At 40.5% G+C, this 27,615-nt stretch overlaps 1 protein-coding gene across 1 annotated transcript in view; it reads right to left on the bottom strand.

Moving 5' to 3' along the window:
• syt9a (synaptotagmin IXa) overlaps positions 1-27,615 on the bottom strand; it is a 111,543-nt gene that overhangs the window by 48,045 nt on the left and 35,883 nt on the right. The window contains exons 2-3 of the mRNA XM_061880712.1: positions 24,143-24,644; positions 7,376-7,931 (exon numbers count right to left, since the gene is read on the bottom strand). Coding sequence (XP_061736696.1) covers positions 7,376-7,931; positions 24,143-24,644 — 1,058 coding nt within the window. The remainder of the gene's footprint in view (positions 1-7,375; positions 7,932-24,142; positions 24,645-27,615) is intronic.

The raw sequence follows: 27,615 nt of genomic DNA, 5'->3' as shown, positions 1-27,615 counted from the left end.
ACCTTATCTGCTCAGGCACTCTTTATAGGGATTGACGGCTACGTATTGTTTTTTTTAAATGAATGACATGTTCAATTAGTGGAGTTCTTCCTGGCTTTGCACTGAATAATACTGGGGGTTCTTCACACACTTGCAAGTGTTTAAGAGCAGATGGTGCAGACAAGTGACTTACCTCAGGTTTCTGTGGTGTAGTGAGCATGGACAGATCTGTCTCCTCCACATCACCCTCCATTTCCATTTCCCGTGCCAGCGTTACCTTTTCCACATGCAACTTCTTGCTTTGAGTAGGTATTTGACTGGCTTGGACATCCGTTCCTTCCACAGAGGATTTCCTCACCTGCCATTCCTTCAGAAGGTTAATGTGGTACACTTGGGATGCCTTTCCTTTATACGGATGAGAAATCTCATAGGTGACTGGTCCAGCTTGTCTTACCACGGAGTAAGGACCTTGCCATTGGGCCAGCAGTTTATGGCTCGAGGTTGGAAGCAGGAACATTAGCCTTTAACCTGGCTGTAGCACCATGTGACGTGTTTTCTGGTCATACCAGGTCTTCTGTGCCTTTCCAAGATTTTCCCTTGCCTTTGCTCTGTATTGCTTTAGCCGTTCTCGTATCTGCAGCACACAAGAAATAACCTTTTGTGGTGCAGGTGGTTTGGATTCCCATGATTTCTTCAAGAGGTCCAAAGGACCTTGAACAGGGAACCCATTAAGGAGCTCAAAAGGCGAGAACCCAGTAGAGGCTTGGGGTACCCCTCGATAGGCAAAGAGCAAAAAGGGAAGCCATTTCTCCCGGTCTTGACTTTGGTCATCTACAAACTTTCCCAGCATTGACTTCGACGGGCTGGTGAAACACTTCAACCAAACCCTGGTTTGTGGATAAGAGTGGGCGTTGCGAATGCCAGTAATTCCAAGTTGTTCGTGAAGCTGCTTCATGAGCTTTGAGGTGAAGTTGGTTCCTTGATCTGTGATTATTTCATCTTGAATTCGTACTTGGCTTCACGGTGGCAGAGGGGTTAGTGCGTCTGCCTCACAATACGAAGGTCCTGCAGTCCTGGGTTCAAATCCAGGCTCGGGATCTTTCTGTGTGGAGTTTGCATGTTCTCCCCGTGAATGCGTGGGTTCCCTCCGGGTACTCCGGCTTCCTCCCACTTCCAAAGACATGCACCTGGGGATAGGTTGATTGGCAACACTAAATTGGCCCTAGTGTGTGAATGTGAGTGTGAATGTTGTCTGTCTATCTGTGTTGGCCCTGCGATGAGGTGGCGACTTGTCCAGGGTGTACCCTGCCTTCCGCCCGATTGTAGCTGAGATAGGCGCCAGCGCCCCCCGCGACCCCGAAAGGGAATAAGCGGTAGAAAATGGATGGATGGATGGAATTCGTACTTGTGAGAAGAACTGTATAAGTGCAGAGATGACTTAAGGAGTCCTGATACTCCTTACCGGGAAGGCCTCAGAAAACCTGGTGGTGTAGTCACAGAGGACAAGAATGCATTCATGGCCTCCACTGCTTTTCTCCAGGGATCCAACGATATCCATTGCGATCCTCCGGAAAGGAACATCAATAAAAGAAAGAGGGAGTAGTGGGGCTTTCTCAGGCGGTCTCGGCGAAGTCTTCTGGCCCTGCAGACATGTTTGACAGTACTCAACAACATATGTGACCATTAAAGGCCAAAATAAGCTTTGACTCGAGCAAGAGTCTCGTCTTGTCCAAGATGACCAGGCCAGGGTATGGAATGAGCAAGATGGAGTACCAGGGGCCTACAAGAGGTAGGGACCACCAAACCATTCTCTGGCTGATTTGCTACACACAGGACTCCATCCTCAAGCACATACTTTTCACCCTGGTTTGACTGCAAGGGGATGTTAGCATCTTTCTTCTTAGCCAGCAGGGGAGCCAGTGAGACGTCAGCTCTCTGTAGCTTCGGATGTCTTCAGGTACCTGCCACTCTCCATCAGGTTTCGAGCTTGACACATCACCCAACAGTGGAGTACCTTGGATCTTCTCCAGGCGGCGCTGGCACTTGCTTTTCGGGGGGCCCTTCTGACCACCCTGGTATAGAGAAGGGTCAAAGTCAGGAAGAGGCTGCAGCCCTAGCTTGGCTGTCTGGGCACAGGTGAGTACTGGATAAGCCTCTTGAATGGCTGGAATAGAACTGGACTTCGCTTTTTGCTTGTGTGCCTAATGAACAAGATCATGCAGGATAGGCAAGTCTCTGCCCAATATCATGTCATGGGGTATGTGGTCAAGAACCCCCCCACGGAGCAAGAAAGCCTGGCTATCCATGACGATGGTCACATCAGCCACGGGATATCTTTTTTGATCACGATGGACACATTGAATGGCTGCGGCATGCTCATAGTAAAGATTACCAAGTGACAAAAAAGAATGGTTTGCACTGGATGGCCATTAACACAAGCTGGCATCATGATTGGCTCAGTGTCAAGTTTGGCCTCAGGTTCAGGATTGGGTGCAAGAGCAGGTGCCATGAGTGAAGCTGGGACAGATGGATGGGGAACATGACAGAAGCTGGACAGCTTAGGACCTTTCAAGAGACAGACTGAGGCTCGATCAGTCATTTTTGTATACAGTGTGATTAAGAGGAATTTTAAGGGCAAACAGTAACAGTGTGTGTGTGTGTGGGGTGGGGGGTTGTCAAACCGTCATACACACGGCTTGTTTTTTTTTTTTACTGGCCCATGGCTTATTGTCAAATTAAAATTGGTTATTAATGAGATGCATTATCAGCTATTTCTCGTCTAAAATACGAATCTTATCGGCTTATGATACAGTACATCAAAGTTCAATCAATCAATCAATCAAAGTTGACCTACATAGCGCTAAATCACGAGTGTCTCAAAGGGCTGCATAAGCCACAACGACATCCTCGGCTCAGATCCCACATCAGGACAAGAAAAAACTCAACCCAATGGAATGACAATGAGAAACATTGAAGGGGACCGCAGATGTGGGGACCCCCACCCCTGGGCGACCTGTGCAATGGGCGTTGAGTTGATCTAGCATAAATAGATTGGTTTTACACACACACACACATCATGTTTTGCATGTATTTCTCTCACTGTACTGCAAATGAAGGAAAACAATTTTGCCAGTATGGATGTGAAATGGGTCTTATATTATTGATAATGGTCTTATAGCCTCAAAAAGTCCTACATTTGACTTGTACAAACCTGCAGAGACCCTTGTACAAAATAAGCAATTGACGTATGTATTATTTGTACCGATACATCGGATTAGCCAATACTCAAGGCTGCAATATTGGTATCATTAATGAAGTGGAAAAAATTAGAGACCTCCCTCATAAAAACAGCACATGTCCAGCTTAAAAAAAAAATGAACCGCTTAATTGCAACCATTATGTAAAACGATAATAAAGAAAATGACCACATCCAACATTTAATATTACCCCACTGATTACATTTGGAAGCCAAACAATGTGCTTGATGGATATAGTGCAGCAGCTGTATTTACTGATATTGTTCTGGCCCAGTTAAGCAGCCTAAAACGTTTGGCCAGTCCTAAATAGCAGCATTACCCTTTGTAGCTACAAAATGTGATAAATGTCCTTTTCAGGCCTTTGTCACTGTGTAGTGCAGTGGTTCTTAACCTGGGTTGGATTGAACCCTAGGATGAGCCGGCCTCAGTGGTTCGGCGTGTCAAGACACAGCCGACTCATCGTGTAAATTAAAACTTCTCCTTATCGGCGTATAATGGATACTCCCAAACAATGTTCTCTCTAATGTTCCATAAGTGTGAGCAAATGCAAAAATTCCTTGAGCATTCAGTGGAGCACATGTGAGCGACATCAGACATGCACATACACTGTGGCCACACCAGCAACACACCTGTTCCAAACCTGACTAAATAACAACTTAAATGTTTTATTATTATAATCAAATGGCAGTAGTCATTTTTATGAGATTATTTTCTAATATAAGTGTTTTGGCCCACTTACAATGAGAATTAAAAAAAATATTGTTTTAAGATCGAAGATGTGTCTGAAATCGGAGACATTTCTATACCCATTTAACTGAAGCAAACAATTGCCACGCACATAGATGAGCTCGCAAAGTCTCTCGATGGATATTTCCCAACATGATAGTTAAATCCAGCATGAGTCAGAAAGCCGTTCACGTTTGCTGTTGAGACAGCAAATGTCAATGATGAATACCTTGACGAAATCATTGAAATTCAGCAGAGCCAGGTTCAACAGCAACTCTTCAGAACAACAACGCTCTCAACGTTTTGGTGTCGACAAATGGAAAAGTATCCAGCTATTGCTAAGAAAGCCTGGGAATGCTCACAAAGATATGTTGTAACAGATGGTATAAATACCATTTGTTACAACATATCTTTGGTATAAATACCATTTGTTATACCATATCTTTGCGAGCAATCCTTTTCGAGGATGCTGGACATAAAAACGAAGAAAAGAAACAGACTTTGCTGTGAAAGTGACATAAGTGGCACTTGCCATAGTGAAGCCATGCATATCTGAACTGGTCTCTCAAAGGCAACAGCAGAAATCATACTGATTTGCAGGTCTGTAATTTGTTGTGAGTTCATGCACTGTGTTGTTTTGTTCTGTGAACAAGGTGATGTTCATGCACGGTTCATTTTGTGCACCAGTAAAAAACATACAACTTTGTCTTGAATTTGAAAACTATATGTATTTATTTTTTCACAAAAGAAGGGTTCGGTGCATATGAAACTGGTACGGTTCGGTACCTCTAACAAGGTTAAGAACCACTGGTGTAGTGTGATTGTGTCCATTGCTTAAAGTTGTAATTTCAATGAATGAGTTTCTGTGCAATTACACAGGGCAGCTTTGCTCCTTTTTCTCCCAGTGAGACAAAGCACAATTGGATTAGTAAAGCAGTTATTAATGACGTCCTCATGCAGCCGCACTACTTTTTCAAGTGCTCAGATGGATTTAATTGTCGGAAGGAGTATATATATTTTTTGTTTTCAATGAAAAGTGACTGCTGTATAAAAAAAAAAAATCAAATTTTTTGCAGTGTAATCTGCCACATCAGGTACACCTTTGCACACAATGTAAACCCATTGCAAAAGTTGCACCAACATAACAACTAATTTTAATTGACAGTATCAGAGGAGTATAAATTAAACAATATGTTTATTAGTTAAAGCTTTAGTATGGGGAACACATATTCATCATTAATTAGTTGCTTATTAACATGCAAATTAGTAACATATTGGCTTTTAATTAGTCATTATTAAGTACTTGTTAATGCCTTATTCTGCATGGCCTTCTTATACAACCAGTAAGCCATTAACTAAGAGTCTTCCCTCAATAATCTCAGAATTATTGCTTATTAGTAACCCTAATCCTAACCCTAATCCTTATATATTCCCCTAGTGTCCAAATAACTCTAAATTAAGTCTTTGTTACTTTAATAAGCAACTGATTAATGGTAAATATGTTCCCCAAACTAAAGTGTTACCGTTTATTATTTTATTTGTTGATTATCATACTGAAATATTTAACCCCTGATGTAGCTATATTGACATATCAAAACATAACAAATCAGCTATAAAAATGGTGCAGCGCAGTGTATACGCTGCTATCCAAGAAGTAAACATTGTTATTAAATGTCTACATCTATGATTGTCAATCAAAACAGAACAAGGATGTGTTGGTGGTAACATTTGTGCTGCTTAAATTAAATTGCAAAAATATTAGAATGATAAGGTATAGACAATTAACTGCCAAGGTGCAATCTTGGATGAAAGTTTTGTCTTTTAAAGGCCTACTGAAACTCACAACTACCGACCACGCGGTCTGATAGTTTATATATCAGTGATGAAATATTAACATTGCAACACATGCCAATACGGTCGGTTTAGTTTACTAAACTGCAATTTTTAATTTTCCGCAATGTGTCCTGTTAAAAACGTCGCAGAATGATGACGCTTATGTTGACGCGTACGTGTGACGTTATTGGTTGGAGCGGACATTTTATCTTAGCACCACTCACGGCTAAAAGTCGTCTGCTTTAATTGCATAATTACACAGTATTTTGGACATCTGTGTTGCTGAATCTTTTGCAATTTGTTCAATCATTAATGGAGACTATAAATAAGAATGCTGTTGGTGGAAAGCGGTGGATTGCAGCTGCCTTTAGCAACCAAAACACAGTCTGTGTTTCTTTGTTTTTTGTGAAGCTTTACTATGGAACAGAGCGGTCAAGCGAACATGTTTCTCTACCACATGTCAACCGGCAGGTTTCGGTGAGAACATTGTGGTAATAAGTCGGCTCTTACCGGAGACATGAGTGGAACTTGCGTCCTCCTGCAGGAGCTGTCAAAGAGGCAGCTGCAACTTTCTTGGCTCCTCTATGGCTTCCACAGAGACACTGGCGGTCACCACACCCCTCTGACTTTCAGGTATGACTTTATAATCTCACTAAAGCACTAGTAATACAATAAGCAAATAAGGGATGTTCCAGAATTATCCTAGAAAATGTGTCTAATAACATCTGAATCGCTCCCACTGGCGTTGCCTTTTTTTTTGTAGTGCTTCACTCTAACTTTCCTTATCCATGAATCTTTCATCCTCGCTCAAATCAACGGGGAAATTGTCGCTTTCTCGGTCCGAATCGCTCCTGCTGCTGGTGGCTATGATTATAAACAATGTGAGGATGGGAGGAGCCCTACAACCCGTGACGTCATGCGCACATCGTCTGCTACTTCCGGTACAGGCAAGGCTTTTTTATTAGCGACCAAAAGTTGCAAACTTTATCGTCGATGTTCTCTACTAAATACTTTCAGCTAAAATATGGCGATATCGTAAAATAAATAAGTATGACACATAGGATGGACCTGCTATCCCCGTTTAAATAAGAACATCTCATTTCAGTAGGCCTTTCAGCGTTATTGTGTATGTGTAAGAGTCTCTATTACAAGTTAAAGCTTGGAACTATTGTAAAAATCGAGATGCCTCTTGATGTCACTTTATTACAAAAAAGCCAAAGCTTCAAAGAGGAAAAACATCTCTAAAATTCAGGTGATTCAAATTTATTTACAAACCATAATAATTGACATTATAAGCTGAACTAGCAGCTGCAAACATGTAAAAACGTTGACGCAATGATTCTGCCTCATCTGCTTAGCCAACACCAAATGTTTGCTTTTGCAGCAGAACCGTTACACAAATTGATTTGTGTATCTGCGGCAATCAATGAGTAGGAGGCTGCTTTTTCATGACCTTCTCCCCTTAGTAGTAATATTTTATCTGTAATTGTTTTTTTGCTCATATCACACAGTATTTATATTTTAGATATGGCATTAAAAATGTTGGCACTGCTTCATAAGAATAGATTTAAATTACTCACCGTAGAGACATATTTGATTTCCCGGCAGAGTTTTGTCTCCCGTGGGAAATCTGCGAGATCCAGGAAGTTGTCCACAACCACTTGGCCAATAATGTCATGGCGGGAAAATCGGTCGAAGTCGTAGACGCTGAAGTGCAGTTTACGTGTGGGAAGCTCTGAGTAGGCCACGGGAAACAAGAAGACCTCATCAAACACAGGGTTGAGAGTCTTGCGATGCACCTTGGTCTGATGCTTGGTCATCCGATCAGGCAGCAGGTAGATCTTAACGTAAGGGTCTGAGGTTCCGGAGAAGTCCTTGGCTGGTAGATCTTCCGCTCTGTGGATTTTAACAATCAGCTGCTCCAGGTCGCAGTCAAACCTGAGGATGAAGTGGAGGCGTCCACAGCCTCTGCCTCTGTGACTGCCGTCATCTCCCTCCAGAGAGCGCTGTTTGTAAAGTTCGGGCTTGAGGCGCCCCAAGCCAAGTCCCATTCCAGTGAGGGAGTCCTGCCTTTGAAACTGGGCCATGTTGAAGTCGGGGTTGGATAGGTTCATGTGTCGGCGTATGGAGCCTTGTCTGTGAATCAAGGACATCATTAAAATTAATAATAATAATAATGGATTAGATTTATATAGCGCTTTTCTATCGACTAGATCTTCAAAGCGCTTACAGAGAAGTGACAACCCATTATTCAGTCACTCCACACTCACACCTAAGTGGTGGTAAGCTACATTTGTAGCCACAGCTGCCCTGGGGTAGACTGAAGGAAGCGTGGCTGCCAATTTGTGCCGACAGGCCCTCCGACCATTAGACTGACTGGATCACAATTTTTACAAATTTTACACTCTCATTAGGTAACAACTCTTGAGTGTAAAAATATTCACAAAAAAACTTAAGGAAAAGTTTCCTCTTTCCTTTCTTCAGATCTTTTGTCCATGCCCCACCCTTCCACAAACTTTCGATAATCCATTTGGTAGTTTTCGTTCCATCCTGCTTTTTAAATAAATAAGTAACATAACTCGTGAAGAGGCGTGGCTAAGATGCACACACAGTTGTTTGCCTCTGCAGTAACTCCGGTGAAAACTGCAAGATTTTATTCAAATTCTGCTTTTTTTATTTTTTTATTATTAAAACTGACAACGCTTGGCCAACCAAATGCATGCCTATCACTCTGAGTGAGTCAAAACATAGATAACAACGATTACAGGGTTTCCCACACATTCATTTATTTTTGGAGGCCCGCCACGAAAGAATTACGGCCGCCACAAATAGATTTTTCGGCTTTTGCCTCGCTCGACTGCTCATAAAAGCAATGGGACTCTGTGAATGTAGCTTGTAGTTACAACTCTGGTGCAGTAGGTGGCAGTTTCCTACTACGCATTGTAACTCCGCCAATTGCACTTAATTCACCTGGTGGGTCAGAAGAAGAAGAAGAAGACAACGACGACGACGACGACGACGAAGTAAAGGAATAACGGACCGACCGGATCAAAATACGAGGGTAAGACGTCTTGGCAAACAAGTTCAAAAGTGGTCCGAACCTGTGCAGTGTGCAGTACCGACTTGGATTTTCCTAATTTTTATTTTCGGGACCGGGGCAGACGCACGCAGTAACAGTCACCTGTTACCATACCAACGAGCTAACGTGTCCAGGTTATAACCCTGTTGTCAATAAACACCCGTGGAGACGGTGCTTCAGATACTGCATCAATACTGAAAGCTAAATTGTGCACTGTCTACTGCAGCATGTGAATGCAATGAAAAGAATAAAATCTCAGCCAACCAGCTGTTAAAATGTTGTCCAAGTTAATGTTTTAGCCATTAAAGGCCCTTCATTTCAACAGGCAAGTGATTTTTCCGTCTAAAGTCGGAATTCCGTCTTTTTTAATCTCGGGGGGAAAAAAAAGTAAAATGTAAACGATGTCGGTTCTCGAGAGAAAGGACGTTTTCACTCAAATAAAAATAATTTATATTTGAGTGTTTGTATATGCAAATGTTTCTTTTTTATTTGTTTTTGTTCTTATTTTTTACAACGAAAGACACGTTTGTTGGGAGCGTCCTGTCCGGCTTTGGTGACGTCATGTTAATCAACTTCCGGTTGTCGTTGCTACGGTATCGATCGATCGATCACTCTGTGTTGAGCTCACAGGGCTACTGCGTCATGTTGCTTTAACGTGCGCAGTTTGATGTCATAATTGCTGACACAGTTATGTAGTTATACTCGCTCATATTCAAGTATGTCGTTATTTATTGGAGAAAGACGTTAATGTATTGTTTTAGTTTTAGCATTTAAGCTAGCTAGTGCTGGCGAGCTTCTCCGGTCCGTCAGTTTAGACTTAGACAACTTTTATTGACATATGGGAATTGTTCTGTGTTATCAATCACGGTTTTACAATAATTTTACGGTCTATTATTTTAATTTTTTTTTGTTTCATCTTTAGTGAAGACTCTTGCTTTTGAAACCGTTTACTTTGAAAGTTTCACTTCCGTTTCCGTTTTTATGCGCGTTGATGTTAACTTCCCTGCCACTTTAAAATATTTGAGGCAACATTGACTTCTACATTTCTGTCTTTTTAAAAGAAGTGAACTGAAGTAATGTGGTAATACTGTGAATAAACTGTAGATAATAACACTGATCAATGTGACACCTGTGGATGTGAAATGAACACAAGATGTAAATATTAGTGACTAAATACTGTTGGGACTGAACCATATATACTGATTCATTAGGATAATTAGGGTATGTATGTTCTATTAATGATGTTTTCATGTCTTTAAATACTAAAATAATTTATTCAAATGGTGCTGTCTTTGATAATTTTAGCATGTTAAATTGGTGAAAAACCAGGAGCTGGCTGGGGGCCTTCGTCCCCCAGACCCACGGAAATGTTTTCATTCTTTTTCATTGTGGTCAAATCATATGTCTGTTTCAAGATTTCAACTGTGATCGGGCTTTAAACAGGTGGATGACCTGTTCAGATGGGTGTAAACGCGTCTGGTCACATATTATGAAATATAATTTTATTTTACATGTATGCAATGCCATTTAAATGTAATTATAGATAATTATAATAATTAATACTGTGTAGTGTTGTAAATAGTCAACGGAAAGGATTTTAGTGAGATATAAACCATGAGCACTACACAGCCAGAAAAAAACCTAGGTAGGACAAGTAAAACTACGTAGCGTAGCTGCCAAGACCCCGCCCGACCACACCACCACAAATAGAAGCCTGATCTGTGGGAAACAGTAGATTATGTCCCAGACACGAAGAGGGATGCAATCAGAGTGATCTGTGGCCGTAAACAAGCTTGAGGCTACCACTGAGATGGCGTCATCAACTTTGGAGAAGTTGCTGGATAAGATACTCGAGTCTATGAACAGACATTTTGACATGCTTGAGGAAAAGCTTGAGGCTCTTACAGGCAAGCAGGCGACATTGACCAACAGATTGGAGGACATGGAGCAGCAAGGTTCCGACCACGAGGGCTTCATTGAAGCGCTCGAACAAAAACTGACTGAATTGCAGAACAGCAATGAGAAATTGGCAGCTAAAACAGACAAATTGGGAGGGCGCTCAAGACGTAATAACATAAAAATAGTTCGGATACCAGAGCAAGAAGAAAAGGGAAGACCTACGGATTTCATTGCGGACCTGATACCAAAGTTGTTTGGAGGGAGTAACTTCTCAAAGCCAGTGGTGGTGGACCGCGCCCACCGTATCCCGCTCGCTCGTTATGTAGCTCCTTAGGCTGGTAGAAACGTGTTCTACCAGGACAAGGACCTACTTCTTCGACTGAGTCGTGGCCAGGAGCTGATCTTCAACAGCCTGCGCGTGTTCCTGTTTCCAGACTACACTGCTGATGTGACAGCACAAAGCTGCCTTTCGAGAGGTAATGAACATGCTCCGAGAGAAGAAAATCAACTTCATGCTACGTTTTCCAGCTCTCCTGCATGTGGAGTACAAAGAACAGGGAAAGGTGTTTACCTCTCCTACAAACACTAAGACCTTCATTATAAAACATCTTAGTGGCTAATCATCAGTAAAGGCTCTACCACACGAGGCTTATGATAAGCATTAAGCAGAAATACACTTTTTCACTGAGGTTTATTTCACCGGAGGACGCAGGTAAAAAAAAAGGAAACTCATTGCTGCCGATCTATTGCAGTGAACGCAACTACTAGCATGTGCCTGAAGATGGGCGTGGGGGACACTTGGACAGGGGAATCGACCAACACAACGTCTGGACAACATCACAATGGCAATTTCACTTCAAAATATTGAACTACACACGATGGGGACATAGGGATGGGGGGAACAATGGGGTGTGAGTGTTGTGTATGTGTGAATCTGAGCATGACTGTGGAGGACAGAGGTGCACTATTATATTTCAACTTACCAATTACTAAGGTTTTTTTTTCCATGTAAAATTAGCCAAAAATATTAAAGGAAGGGTTTTTCACACTTAAATTCATTAAAAGCGGGATCTTTTATCCTTACAAGAAACACATCTCTGTAAAGACAACCAACACAAACTTAAAGCTAGCTGGATATTTCAGGTTTATCATGCACACTTTACTTCACAAGCTAGAGGTGTTGCCATTTTATTTCATAAAAATTTGCCTTTCATACTGACATAAAAAAAAATTGACCCTAACGGAAGATTTATTTTATTAAATGGTCATACTTTATCCTACTCAGTAATTTTTGGGAACATTTCTGGACCAAACACAGATGACTCAATCTTTTATTATAGAGTCCTTGGTCTACTTCCTGATGATAGATCAATGATAAATGGGTTGTACTTCTATAGCGCATTTCAAGGTACTCAAAGCGCTTTGACACTACTTCCACATTTGCCCATTCACACACACATTCACACACTGATGGAGGGAGCTGCCATGCAAGGCGCTAATCAGCACCCATCAGGAGCAAGGATGAAGTGTCTTGCTCAGGACACAAAGGACGTGACGAGGTTGGTACTCGGTGGGGATTGAAACAGAGACCCTCGGGTTGCGCACGGCCACTCTCCCACTGCGCCACGTCGTCCCTAAATAGCTGATAACTATTTAGGGATAGCCTGATAGCTCCTCTCATATCTACATTGGTGATGATTTTAACTGCCTTTTGGATCCCATTTTAAATAGATTGTCAACTAAATCTTGTGTAATTGCTAATTCAACTGAAACCAATAATAATCTTATAAGATTAACAAATATAGACAGATGGACAACAAAACATCCTAATAAAATTGAGTATTCATTTTACTCCGCTGTAGACAATTCTTACACAACAATCAATTACTTTTAGTGGACGCCTCTGCCCTCTCCAATGTCACTATTCCTGAGTACCGCAGTCAAGTCATCTCAGATCACAGCTCTGTGAGTCTGCAGATCCAAATTGATCTCCTTAAAATCAAACAAAAATGGAGATTTAATCCACAATTATTATTACATGAAGATTTTAAGAGTATATGAATGAGATTATCCAAGATTTTATTGAGGTGAATGATAACAGAGAGGTCTCAGACTTCACATTGTGGGAAGCCCTAAAAGCTACTGTCAGAGGATGTATCATTTCATTTCAAGAGAAGCAAGAAAAGGGCAGAACGTTAAATTTATATAAATTCTCTTTTGCAGTCTGACTACAATAAGATGCTGAAACTGAAAAATCAATACAACTCTCTTCTTCATGGGGAAGTATCTAAACTCTTCCTGAAAAATAAACAAAAACATTTTGATTATATCTGATAAACCACAAAAACTCCTGTCTAGACAGCTCAAAGGAGCTCAAGCCAAAGCTGCTATCCACAAAATATGCTCAAAAACAGGTGAAACATGTACAGATTTAGAGGATATCAACAATGTCTTTAAATACTTTTATTCAGAATTATATAAATCTATTTCAGCTACATCAGCTAATGATTTAAAAGATTGTTTTACTCCATTAAACCTACCTCAACTGAGTCCAAATCATCAAAACTCTTTAGACCAGCGGGCACCAGGTCGCCCGTAAGGACCAGATGAGTCGCCCGCTGGCCTGTTCTAAAAATAGCCCAAATAGCAGCACTTACCAGTGAGCTGCCTCTATTTTTTTAATTTTATTTATTTATTAACAAGCTGGTCTTGCTTTGCTTGACATTTTTGATTCTAAGAGAGACAAAACTCAAATAGAATTTGAAAATCCAAGAAAATGTTTTAAAGACTTTGTCTTCACTTGTTTAAATAAATTCATTAATTTATTTACTTTGCTTCTTATAACTTTCAGAAAGACAATTTTAGAGAAAAAATACAACCTTAAAAATGATTTTATGATTTTTAAACACATATACCTTTTTACCTTTTAAATTCCTTCCGCTTCTTTCCTGACAATTTAAATCAATGTTCAAGTACATATATATTTTTTTATTGTAAAGAATAATAAATAAAATGTAATTTAATTCTTCATTTTAGCTTCTGTTTTTTCGACGAAGAATATTTGTGAAATATATATTCAAAATTATTATGATTAAAATTCAAAAAAAATATTCTGGCAAATCTAGAAAATCTGTAAACTGAAATGTATATCTTATTTCAAAGTCTTTTGAATTTCTTTGAAAATGTTTGTACTGTAAAATCTAGAAGAAATAATGATTTGTCTTTTTTAGAAATATAGCTTGGTCCAATTTGTTATATGTTATAACAAAGTGCAGATATGATTTTAACCTATTTAAAACATGTCATCAAAATTTAAAATTAATTTTAATCAGGAAAAATTACTAATGATGTTCCATAAATTATTTTTTAGATTTTTTCAAAAAGATTCGAATTAGCTAGTTTTTCTCTTCATTTTTTACGATTGAATTTTGAAAAGAGTCGAAATTGAAGATAAACTATGTTTCAAAATTTAATATTCCTTTTTTTTCGTGTTTTCTCCTCTTTTAAACCGTTCAATTAAGTGTTTTTTTCATCATTTATTCTCTACAAAAACCTTTCGTAAAAGGAAAAAAAATGTACAACGGAATGACAGACAGAAATACCCATTTTATATATATATATAGATTTATTTATTGAAGGTAAATTGAGCAAATTGGCTATTTCTGGCAATTTATTTAAGTGTGTATCAAACTGGTAGCCCTTCGCATTAATCAGTAACCAAGAACTACCTCTTGGTTCAAAAAAGGTTGGTGACCCCTGATTTAGACAATACTATTTCAACTGAAGAGCTGGTAAAAGCACTGAGATCTTTCTCCGTGAATAAAAGCCCTGGTCCAGATGGATTTGGTGCAAAGTTTTATCAAGCTTTTAGTAAAATACTGTCCCCTACAATACTTAAAATGTTAAATGACTATTTCTTAAACAACAAACGTTCAAGCTCCTTGTATGAAGCCCATATATGTATAATACCAAAAAAGGGAAAAAATGTACTTGATCCAGCAAATTATAGGCCTATCTCCCTGCTCAATCTAGACCATAAGATTCTACTAAGGTACTTGCAACAAGGTTAAGCAACCACATAACAGAAATTCTTCATCAGGACCAGATCTGTTTCATCCTGGACAGACCTTCTTTCAGCAATGTACGGAGATTATTGAACTTGTAATTGGACTGCACAGGAAACAAAAAGGCAGCCGTCCTGACTCTGGATGCTCATAAAGCTTTTGATTCAATTGAGTGGGCTTATCTATTTCATGTTCTCAAATTATTTGGGTTTAGAAACATTTTTATAAAATGGGTTAAAATAATTTATTTTGCACCAAAATCAGATGTCATAACCAATAACGTAATATTGGATAGTTTTGACAGGGATATATACTTGTTTGGGTGGTCTTCAGAAACACAAAAACTTAAAAAATATATTACTGCCAACAGACTCATTGTTGAAGAGTGGAAAACCCCATCTGCACCCAACTTCAGGAACTGGTTAAATAAACTTGTGAATGTAATGACTCTTGAAAAAATAAGATTTATAAAGTCTACAAATATTAAAAATAAATGAGAACTAACCTGGAAACCTTTACTGACATACAGTATATTGAATCATAACTTATAGACGTTAAAAAAAAAAAGCCAGATATTTTTTGTAGTAGTATTTCCTTTTTTTTATTGTTATTATTTTTTGTATTGATCCAACGCTACTATTGCTTTTTTGTGTCACTTTTGATATGGTTTTGTCACGGTTTACTTGCTTTTTTTGTGACTTTTTATTTTGTATTTTTTTGCACCTGATCAAGCCCGGTGACTTTCTTCTTTTTTAAGTGTGAACGGTGGAAAGGTCCTCGGGAGGTGATCTTGTGATCACTTCCTGAGGATCCTTGATGCCGAGGAATATTTATCCATTTTGCTATGATCTGGATAGCCTGCTGATCCCGAGCCAGAGCTGGATGGATGGCTATATACACAATATCTGGGTATTTTTTTCTATAAATGTCTATACTGTAAACCTTGAGTTGTTAAAGTTCAAGTGCACCTCTCTCCTCAAGTGTGCATGTGAGTGTGTATGAGTGGATGTGTGCCTGTATGAAGGGTTTGCGTGAGCAAAGTACAACAGTCAAATGTGATTTTAACTGTAAATTCAATAAAATATATTTGCAAAGAAAAATAACAACTCATATCAGGTGATTTAAAAAAAGACACAGTCAGTACGTTTCAACTCCTTAAGTCTAGCATCACATAAATATGCCTCTCGACTCAAGTGTGTCACTGCGCGCCTTCATCCAAAATGTGCACTTTGAGTGGAGCAACCCTTGGATGTGGACATTCCCTGTCAAAGCCTTGTTTGCACATATTCTCTTATCAACTTAAGTACTTTTCTCCTACGCCCTTCGAAGGAGTCCAGTGCTCTCGGAAAGGTGAAATATTATATTGCACTTGAAAGGCCTACTGAAATGAGATTTTCTTATTTAAACGGGAATAGCAGGTCCATCATACTTGATCATTTCGCGATATTGCCATATTTTTGCTGAAATGATTTAGTAAAGAACATCGATGATAAAGTTCGCAACTTTTGGTCGCTAATAAAAAAGCCTTGCCTTTACCGGAAGTAGCAGACGATGTGCGCGTGACATCACTGGTTGTAGAGCTCCTCACATCCTGGTAATGTTTAAAAGGAATTCTAAAGACAGACAGGTAATAATGTAGTTGTTAAATCTGTCCTACCATTCGGCTACGGTGCAGACCTCAGTAGAGGATCACAGGGCAGATGTTCCTTCTGGGGTCGATGTTTTTTATCGGGGGCAACACCCTTCGCTTTGCTAAACTCCGCTTTCGGGTCAGAATGACGAGGCCGCTGATTCCTGACAATCTGGTTGCTTCATTATTAGTTTTGCAGGACACAGCCGGACCCGTTCATCACTCTACTATGCAGTGCACGCGCTACCTCTCTCTTTTTACTCGCCCCCTCACTCACTGACGTCACTCCGACCACACGTTGCCATTCTCGCAAACACATATACTGCACGCTACTCTCATGAGTTAACCAGCTCCCCTGCTGTGCACATGTAGATACATAGACGCGCACATAGCTGCTTGGCTTGATGCCAAATACAAAACCCCGTTTCCATATGAGTTGGGAAATTATCCATCAATCCATTTTCTACCGCTTATTCCCTTTTGGGGTCGCGGGGGGCGCTGGCGCCTATCTCAGCTACAATAGGGCGGAAGGCGGGGTACACCCAGGACAAGTCGCCACCTCATCACAGGGCTGAGTTGGGAAATAATGTTAGATGTAAATATAAACGGGAAACAATGATTTGAATATAATTTTCAACCCATATTCAGTTGAATATGCTAAAAAGACATATTTGATGTTCAAACTGATTGACTTTTTTATTTTTTGCAAATAATCATTAACTTTAGAATTTGATGCCAGCAACACGTGACAAAGAAGTTGGGAAAGGTGGCAATAAATACTGATAAAGTTGAGAAATGCTCATCAAACACTTATTTGGAACATCCCACAGGTGTGCAGGCTAATTGGGAACAGGTGGGTGCCATGATTGGGTATAAAAACAGCTTCCCAAAAAATGCTCAGTCTTTCACAAGAAAGGATGGGGCGAGGTAGACCGCTTTGTCCACAACTTAAGAACAACGTTTCTCAAAGTGAAATTGCAAGAAGGTATTTCAACATCTACGGTCCATAACATCATCAAAAGGTTCAGAGGATCTGGAGAAATCACTCCACGTACGCGGCATGGCCGGAAACCAACATTGAATGACCGTGACTTTCGATCCCTCAGACGGCACTGTATCAAAAACCAACATCAATCTCTGAAGGATATCACCACATGGGCTCAGGAACACTTCATAAAACCACTGTCACTAAATACAGTTTGTCGCTACATCTGTAAGTGCAAGTTAAAGCTCTACTATGCAAAGGGAAAGCCATTTATCAACAACATCCAGAAACGCCGCCGGCTTCTCTGGGCCCGAGATCATCTAAGATGGAGTGATGCAAAGTGGAAAAATGTTCTGTGGTCTGACGAGTCCACATTTAAAATAATTCTTGGAAATATAACGACATCGTGTAATCCGGACCAAAGGGGAAGCGAACCATCCAGATTGTTATCGACACAAAGTTTAAAAGCCAGCATTTGTGATGGTATGGGGGTGCATTAGTGCCCAACGCATGGGTAACTTACACGTCTGTGAAGGCACCATTAATGCTGAAAGGTACATACAGGTTTTGGAACAACATATGCTGCCAGCTAAGCGCCGTCTTTTTCATGGATGCCCCTGCTTATTTCAGCAAGACAATGCCAAGCCACATTCAGCACGTGTTACAACAGCGTGGCTTCGTAAAAAAAGAGTGCTGGTACTTTCCTGGGCTGCCTGCAGTCCAGACCTGTCTCCCATCGAAAATGTGTGGCGCATTATGAAGCGTAAAATACGACAGCGGAGACACCGGACTGTTGAACGACTGAAGCTCTACATAAAACAAGAATGGGAAAGAATTCCACTTTCAAAGCTTCAGCAATTAGTTTCCTCAGTTCCCAAATGTTTATTGAGTATTTCTCAACAAAAAGATGGTGTAACACAGTGGTGAACATGCCCTTTCCCAATTACTTAGGCACGTGTTTCAGCCATGAAATTCCAAGTTAATTATTATTTGCAAAAAATAATTAAGTTCATGAGTTTGAACATCAAATATCTTGTGTTTGTAGTGCATTCAATTGAATATGGGTTGAAAAGGATTTGCAAATCATTGAAATTTGTTTATATTTACATCCAACATAATTTCCCAACTCATATGGAAACAGGGTTTGTATTAGCAGAGTTAAGACCGTCCATCTAGTGTCAGCTAATGCAAGTAAAATGCAAGCCCTAACGGACTTGGGACCATTGCAAAATGATGTGCGTCCCAAGGTAAGCAGCCTTGGCGTCACTATAGACAGTGATTTTAAACTTGAAAAACAAGTCAATGGTGTTTTAAAATCTTGTTTTTATCATTTTCGTCTTTTAGCAAAGTTAAAACCGTTTTTATCTTTTAACCTTTTTGAACAGGTCGTGCATGCTTTTATTTCAAGTCGCCTGGACTACTGCAATGCACTTTATGCTGGTATTAGCCAAAAAGCTCTCTCCCGGTTGCAGTTGGTCCAGAACGCGGCAGCACAACTTTTAACAGGGGCCAGGAAACGCCAGCAGCAATCCTTGAGAGTTTGCACTGGCTCCCTGTTCATTTTAGAATGGATTTTAAAATCTTGCTCTTTGTTTTTAAAGCTGTACATGGACTGGCACCTCAAAATATCTCGGACCTCATGCAAATTTACAATCCTGCGCGCGCTCTGAGGTCCGAGAGCCAGCTCGTGGTGCCCAAGACCAGACTTAAGACCAGGGGAGACAGGGCCTTCTCTGTGGTCGGCCCTAAGCTCTGGAACACTCTGCCCCTCCATATTCGAACTGCTCCCACAGTGGAGTGTTTTAAGTCTCGTCTTAAGACCCATTTTTATTCTCTGGCTTTTAACACTACGTGAGTTGTGTGGTCCTCTGTTGTCCTCTATGTTTTAAAATTTTGATTTCTATTTACTGTTTTAATTGGTTTCACCCTTAAAATCATTTTTAATTATATGTATTGTATATAATGTTTTTATATTGGTTTTATCTGTATTTATTTTTGTTTTTATTCAGTCATTGGTGGAGCTCAGGATAGTATTTGAATGTTGTTTTTAATATTGTTGTGCAGAACTTTGGAAACATTGTGTTGTTTAAATTTGCTATTTAAATAAATTGGATTGGATTGGATTGGATTGGAGAAAATGATTGATTTTTTTTACAAATTGCTACAATTTCTGTTTTATCTTCAACAGATGTGTTGTACCTGCTATATGTTTTATCTGTGTATATTTATCCATAATTTGTTTTTAGTAGTTACTAATAATTATATTTTTCTTAAAGCACAGACCAGGAGTGACAACCATAAACCATAAAGCATTTAATATAATTTCAATAAAGCTTTTTATTCTATTCTAATCTAATCCTTGATTATGGCAGACTACAGACTATACTGTATATAAGATGGAAAATTGTAAATTGTTCTTTGAGTGCAACAACAAAAGCCCAATGTGTTTAATGCCCTTTAATTTATATGTTAACTTTGAAAAATTGTTATTTGAGTGCAAAAGCCAATATTGACATTTTTTGTCGTTCCTTTTATTTTGGAAAAGTATCAAAGTAGTGATAAACATTTTGGTACAAGTACCAAAATACTGGTATTGGGATATTTAATAATAAAACGATTTAATCTCCACTGTTAGTCCATCATTAAACTATGTGACAATTTAATCGAGAATGCATACATGATGTAGCGTCTATCAATTGATTTAATTGATTTTTTTGGAAGTTAATATCGAACTGTCAGCTGTCACGCTCCCCCTCGCAAACACACGCAAAAAATGTTTAAATCCACTCTGACTCATAACGGCTTCAGAAACATTTGCACTAAACACAAGGCTTAACATCACATAGATCAGGGTGGTTATAGTAACAAGTGAAACAAAATGTCACCTAGTCCACGGAGTTCCATCCAGACTGAAGTAGAGGCTGTTGCGCTTGCATACATACTATATGACATTGACGACACAAGTACACATGGCAATCAAGCACTGCCTGGATTGATACAGACTTTAGAAAGGCAAAGTGTTATCTTTTACACAAATTTCAAGTGTTAGTAGAACTCCATGTCCCATCATTTTCACAGAGCCCACAAAAAAAGTGCCAGGGCAAACTCAGCCTCATTAGTAAGGAAACTGCATTCATTCACAGCTTTACGCGGAGTCAGCATGTCTGGAACCTGGATGGGAGGATCTAAATATGAAAAATGTGACTAACTTCAAGTGTATAAAAACACATTTCAGCACAAATGGGAGAATATGGCACTTAATGAAATGTATTACCGGCATAAACCAGTGTCTTCCATGTATAAGGGGGTTTGTGAAGTCTCTGTTTACATATATATCTATTCCAGTCATTGGGAAAATGCTGTGTGGCCCCTATACGCTATGAGTCGAATGTGATCTTTTCAGGTATTTTAGCTCTGCAGGATACTAAGGTTTTACTAAGCTGTGAATTATTTCTAAAGACTGGGTCACATGTCAATGACGTTGTCTAAACTGTGTTGTATGGAGATTTCATGTTTATGTCAATAAATCAGAGGACGCCCAAGCTGGCAGAGAGATGGCATGGGGACCCCCTACTTAAGCATCTTGTATAAAATCGTGTTTTAGTTTTATACTACCGGTAATCTGAAAGGCACCTTGTTTTTGCTCAATATTCACCGTTACCTGCCTGTTGGATAGACTGATGAATACAGGTGGTACAAAGTCACACACACACAAGTGTTTCTTAACCATGTGTTAATGTAGACACATAGAATCATCATACTGCAGTGATTATATGCAACAAGTGTTCATTCAAGGCTAAGGCAAAATATCGTAATATATATCGTATATCGCGATATGGCCTAAAAATATCACGGTATTAAAAAAAGGCAGTATCGCCCAGCCCTACAGTAGGCCTTTAAAGCAGTTGTTTTCCAGAAACTTACACACAAACGTCTCCTTTTATAGTCAGGTGGTACTGTTTAAACTTAGTGCACACCCAAACAGACAAAGAAGGAATATATAAACTGATGGTTAGGCTTCTCCAAAGCGGGAATCCTCCATTTTTGGACTAAGATTCCTCTGTGTACTGCAGACCAGTTTAAATGACGCTCGCTTGTAATAAAGCAACTTTTGCTTGGCGAAACGTCTTCGACGTCTCTTTTGATCCAACTACGCATCTGCTTTGTCCCTCGGAGGGGACGGCAAAACCATAATTACACTTCAAGGAGTACGTGGGTTATGACTTTGAAGTTACGCTTTTATGCTGGCGTTTATTTGAAGTGTATTTAATAGATTACAAAAAAATATGGCATGCATTATACAAAATAAAGTGTTATGGCAAAAATTGAAAAGCGCAAACAAAAATATACAACAACCAACCCGGCCTCTATCCTGTTTCCTATTACATTTTTTCCTGAATTTGACACAGGTGAATGCTCGTTCGGGCTTCACAGTGGAAGAAGGGTTAGTGCGTCTGCCTCACAATACGAAGGTCCTGCAGTCCTGGGTTCAATCCCAGGCTCGGGATCTTTCTGGGTGGAGTTTGCATGTTCTCCCCGTGAATGCGTGGGTTCCCTCCGGGTACTCCGGCTTCCTCCCACCTCCAAAGACATGCACCTGGAGATAGGTTGATCCACGACACTAAATTGGCCTTAGTGTGTGAATGTGAGTGTGAATGTTGTCCGTCTATCTGTGTTGGCCCTGCGATGAGGTGGCGACTTGTCCAGGGTGTACGCCACCTTCCCCCTGATTGTAGTTGAGATAGGCACTAGCACATCCCGCCACCCCAAAAGGGAATAAGTGGTAGAAAATGGATGAATGGATGAATGCTCGTGAAAAATAGTATATAGTATTTGATGTTTAAACTGATAAACACTTTTTTTTTTTTTGCAATTAATCGTTAACTTTAGAATTTGATGCCAGCAACACGTGACAAAAAAGTTGGGAAAGGTGGCAATAAATACAGATAAAGTTGAGGAATTCTCATCAAACACTTATGTGGAACATCCCACAGGTGTGCAGGCTAATTGGGAACAGGTGGGTGCCATGATTGGGTATAAAAACAGCTTCCGTGAAATGCTCAGTCTTTTACAAACAAGGATCGGGAAACGGTCACCACTTTGTGAACAAATGCATGAGCAAATCATAAAAACAGTTTAAGAACAACAATGTCTCAACGGGCTATTGCAAGAAATTTAGGAATTTCCCCATCTATGGTCCATAATACCATCAAAGGGTTCAGAGAATCTGGAGATATCACTGCACGTAAGCGATGATATAACGGACCTTCGTTCCCTCAGGCGGTACTGCATCAAAAAGCGACATCAGTGTGTAAAGGATATCACCACATGGGCTCAGGAAACCTTCATAAAACCACTGTCAGTAACTACAGTTTGTCGGTACATCTGTAAGTGCAAGTTAAAACTACTATGCAAAGCCAAAGCCATTTATCAACAACACCCAGAAACGCCGCCGGCTTCACTGTGCCCAAGCTCAGCTAAGCTGGACTGATGCAAAGTAGAAAAGTGTTCTGTGGGCTGATGAGTCCACATTTCAAATTATTTTTTTGGAAACGGTGAATGTCGTGTCCTCTGGACCAAAGAGGAAAATAACCATCAGGACTGTTCTAGGTGCAAAGTTGAAAAGCCAGCATCTGTGATGGTATGGGGGTGCATTAGTGCCCAAGGCATGGGTAACTTACACATCTGTGAAGGCACCAATAAAGCTGAAAGGTTCATACAGGTTTTGGAGCTACATATGTTGCCATCCAAGCATTGTTATCATGTACGCCCTTGCTTATTTCAGCAAGACAATGCCAAGTCACTTGTTACAACAGCGTGGCTTCATTGTATCAAGCCTCAAGGGTTGGAATAGGGGGTTAAATCACCAAAACTGATTCCCGGGCGCGGCCACCGCTGCTGCTCACTGCTCCCATCACCTCCCAGGGGGTGATCAAGGATGACGGGTCAAATGCAGAGAATAATATCGCCACACCTAGTGTGTGTGTGACAATCATTGGTACTTTAACTTTAAATGTGGAATTTTAAGCAATACTATTGCAACACAAATATAGTGCTTACCCAAATAAACCAGAAAACATGTCACCTGCCAGCTAGACCAACCATACAATGTCCATCGAGTAAGTCACACTTCATATTGTTCATAATACAGACAACACATCATGCCTGTATCATGACAGACACCTTACGCTGTCTGGTGAGCTGTGTATAAACAAAACATGAAATGTGGCCTAATACTTTACAGATAATGTAATATGGTTGTTCATGTTTAACAGTCAGTACAAATTGGTGTTCTATCGCAGTGTTGTGCATTACAAATTCAAACGTGTTTTGTGCTAATGTAGAAGCTGGCTTATATCTTGCTGTAGCTAGCTCATATCTTGCCGTAGCTAGCTCTTACAGCTAATACCGTAGCACACCGATGCTTTTACAATACCAATGTCTCTACAGTGTGGTTAATAAACAGGTTAGGAGACGTAAATCAAGTATTGTTGACAATTTTTGAGTACATTTTTACAGTGATTTAGAGGTAGAATTGATTGCGGCCATTAGCTGCATTGCTAAATTGTTGTCTTCTTGTGTACCCTAATTAATGTGAATGATAGGCAAAAGTCCCTCCCCCCAAAAATTGCAGTGCCTCTAAGAATATAGGAAGTGATATGCCATGATAGGAGCAAGCACACAACTGACCCGATTTCTGCCATGGAGTTCCCGGAGGATGAAGGTTCTGTCGTCTGTCTCTGAATGCGTGGGTTGGTGTGAACCCCGTTTTCCCGACTTGTCTCCTGCTGGGCGTCGAGTGGAATGTCTGGAGAAGTGTAACTGATCTTCATGGCTACCTCAGGTGGGGCCAGGACCACAGGGGGAGGCGATACGGGCGTAAGTGGAGCCTCCACAGAAACAACTGACTCCATAGGAGCGGGCTCCTTGGCGATGGAGCAGTGTGACGACTCACGGCGGTTGTGTGCGGGGGGGTCCACGGCAGTGTAGACTGGCTGCCTTGGTGCAGGCTGGGAGGGCAGAGGGCTCATCGCCGGGTTGAGGTGCCCACCGTGGGGCTCCTTGGTTGTGGGGGATAGACCACGCTCCCTCCATGGTATCCAACAAAGCTTCCAGGAGACGAAGAGGGAGACTCCAAATAGAGCCAAGCCGCAGGCTGTCACTACCAGAGACAGAAGACTCACCGACACATCTGCAGAAGAAGAAGAGCGTCACTTTTGTTTTTGTTTTCTGTGACAATCATGTATACACACAATGTGAGAGCAAAGGGAGCTGTGTTCAAACAGACCCCACTGGGTGAATCCTTTATTTGTATTTTTATTATATATGTAATAATCTGTACTCCCCCACCCATACTACACCTCCCTCCTCATCCCTGCACAGGGAACACTTAAAGGGGCTGTTTGCAACATTTACACAGATGCCTGGAGGGCACCAACTTTCCAGTGTATTTTACACATGATATCCCCCCCCCCTCTTAATGCTTCTGGTACATAATGGAGTTATTACGTACTAATCTTAACACTTGCACGTGCATTAGCTTTAGGTGTTGTTAGCTAATAGCAATTTGGATAGGTAGCATCAGCTTTCATTGAATGTATATTCCATCAAAACAACAACATGACTGCAAATTGTTAGTTGATTCACTTGGACTACTTTTGCATGTGTGCACACGCTCCCTGCGCATTGGTGTTGATGAAACAGGGTGAGTGAGCGTCGTAAGCACCTATCATTTAATTCGGGCCAGTGGTCATGAGCTTTGGGTCATGACCAAAAGGATAAGATCACGGGTAAAAGCAGCCGAAATGAGTTTCCTCCGCCGGGTGGTGGTGCTCTCTCTTAGAGATAGGGTGAGAATCTCTGTCATCCGGGAGTAACTCAAAGTAAAGCTGCTGCTCCTCCAAACAGAGAGGAGCCAGGTGAGGTGGTTCGGACATCTGGTCAGGATGCCACCCGATGGCCTCCCTAGGGAGGTGTTTAGGGCACGTCCAACCGGTAGGAGGCCACGGGGAAGACCCAGGACACGTTGGGAAGACTATGTCTCCCGGCTGGCCTGGGAACGCCTCGGGATCCCCCGGGAAGAGCTGTCCGAAGTGGCTGTGGAGAGGAAACTCTGGGCTTCCCTGCTTAGGCTGCTGCCCCTGCGACCCGACCTCAGATAAGCGGAAGAAGATGGATGGATGGATGGACAGTGCAAATTGTTATTACATAAACTTTGTACTTTTGAGAAATATAGACAATTGTCTTACAAAATGTCTTCTGTTCAAACACTAATGGTATAAGCTAGCCAATGGTGTTCTGGTTATATTATTTCCTTTAAAAATGTTACTGTGAGGAAGTTGCAAACAGCCCCTGTAACTGACACAACTGTACTGAACTGTGCTTTTATTTGGTTTGATTTACTGTTGGTTTTTTTACATTCTATTTGCACTAAAATATCACAATCTGTTCTGTTTTTCTGTGTATTCTAATAATGCAACATCATCCCTTCGGCACATTTGTCAGGGTGCACTATAAGACTCATCGCAGGGCGCCGTGCGTGGCGGAAAAACCGATTACTCACAGTTGGCATCAACACTGGAATAGAGACAAACAACCACAAACATCAAGTACAGTAAGCTTCATTTTCTACATTTCGTACCAGCAGGTCAACATCAAGAACTTCAAACAACACCAAAGGATGCAGGCATCCTACAGTCTGCTTGAGATCGGAAATTGGAAGTGACTGTTGGCAAAAAGCTTCTTTCCCCCAGAATTAGTTGCAAGACATGGTCTTGTGGTCTCCAAAGCTGGTTTACATTGTGAAGCTGACAGTGCCATGCGTAAATGGGGTTAAAGAGGTTTTCGAGAAGAAGAAAAACAAATGTTCTTTACCTGGCTGCTGAAGCAGTCCAGAATGAATGGAAGACCACCATCTTTGAGTAGAAGTGGAATGCCAGCGATTTGTGGAAGCAACTACCTTATAGGGTCCACTCCCTCCAACAGACTATCAAGACTGTCAAATGCTGCTGAAGAAAGCAGCACTGGCCGGACCAACTATTACCAGGTAATAAAATAAAGGCACATGTATGGGGACAGGTGTTCGCCTTGATCAGGGATTAGGGCACCCATTCCATGTAGAGTCCACTAAGGCAGTGGTTCTAAAATGGGGGTACGCGTACCCCTGGGGGTATATGAAGGTATACCAAGGGGTATGTGAGATTTTTTTTTAAATATTCTAAAAATAGCAACATTTCAAAAATATTTTATAAATATATCTATTGAATAAAACTTAAACAAAAATATGAATGTTAATTCATAAACTGTGAAAAAAAATGCAACAATGCAAAATTCAGTGTTGACAGCTAAATTTTTTGTGGACATGTTCCATAAATATTGATATTAAACATTTATTTTTTTGTGAATCAATGTTGACAATTAAGTTCATGAATCCAGATGGATCTCCATTACAATCCCCAAAGAGGGCACTTTAAGTTGATGATTACTTCTATGTGTAGAAATCTTTATTTAAAATTGAATCACTTGTTTATTTTTCAATAAGTTTTTAGTTATTTTACATCTTTTTTTCCAAATAGTTCAAGAAAGACCACTACAAATGAGCAATACTTTGCACTGTTATACAATTTAATAAATCAGAAACTGATGACGTAGTGCTGTATTTTACTTCTTTATCTCTTTTTCTCAAGCAATAATGCTTTGCTCTGATTAGGGGGTATTTGAATGAAAAACATTTTCACAGGGGGTACATCACTGAAAAAAGGTTGAGAACCATTGCACTAAGGGACATGAAGCGTGTGGCATGGAGGGCGGTGTACCTGGGGTGCTGAGTACACAGTTGAGCCCTCTGGAGACATTGTTGGCTTCAATCAATGAAACGTTGATGAAGCTGGGTGCCCACCTTCCAAGATGGAATTATTATTGAAACATCAAATCCTAATTTACGTGTTTATTTTTATTTGTATTTATTTAAAGACAGAGATCATTTCGTATTACATTATTGTTTGTTTTGTTAATATCTGAGTCCGTTCTACAAAGAGGTAATCCCCAGGAGCGCGCACTTTATGGACAGATAAAATATACATCGTCATATAATATACAAAATACATCCATCCATTTTCTACCGCTTATTCCCTTTCGGGGTCGCGGGGGGCGCTGGCGCCTAT

The sequence above is a fragment of the Nerophis ophidion genome, linkage group LG02 (assembly GCF_033978795.1).
Source record: "Nerophis ophidion isolate RoL-2023_Sa linkage group LG02, RoL_Noph_v1.0, whole genome shotgun sequence".
NCBI lineage: Eukaryota > Metazoa > Chordata > Actinopteri > Syngnathiformes > Syngnathidae > Nerophis > Nerophis ophidion.
Note: the sequence above shows the minus strand (reverse complement) of the source record. Positions and strands in the feature narration are given on the sequence as shown.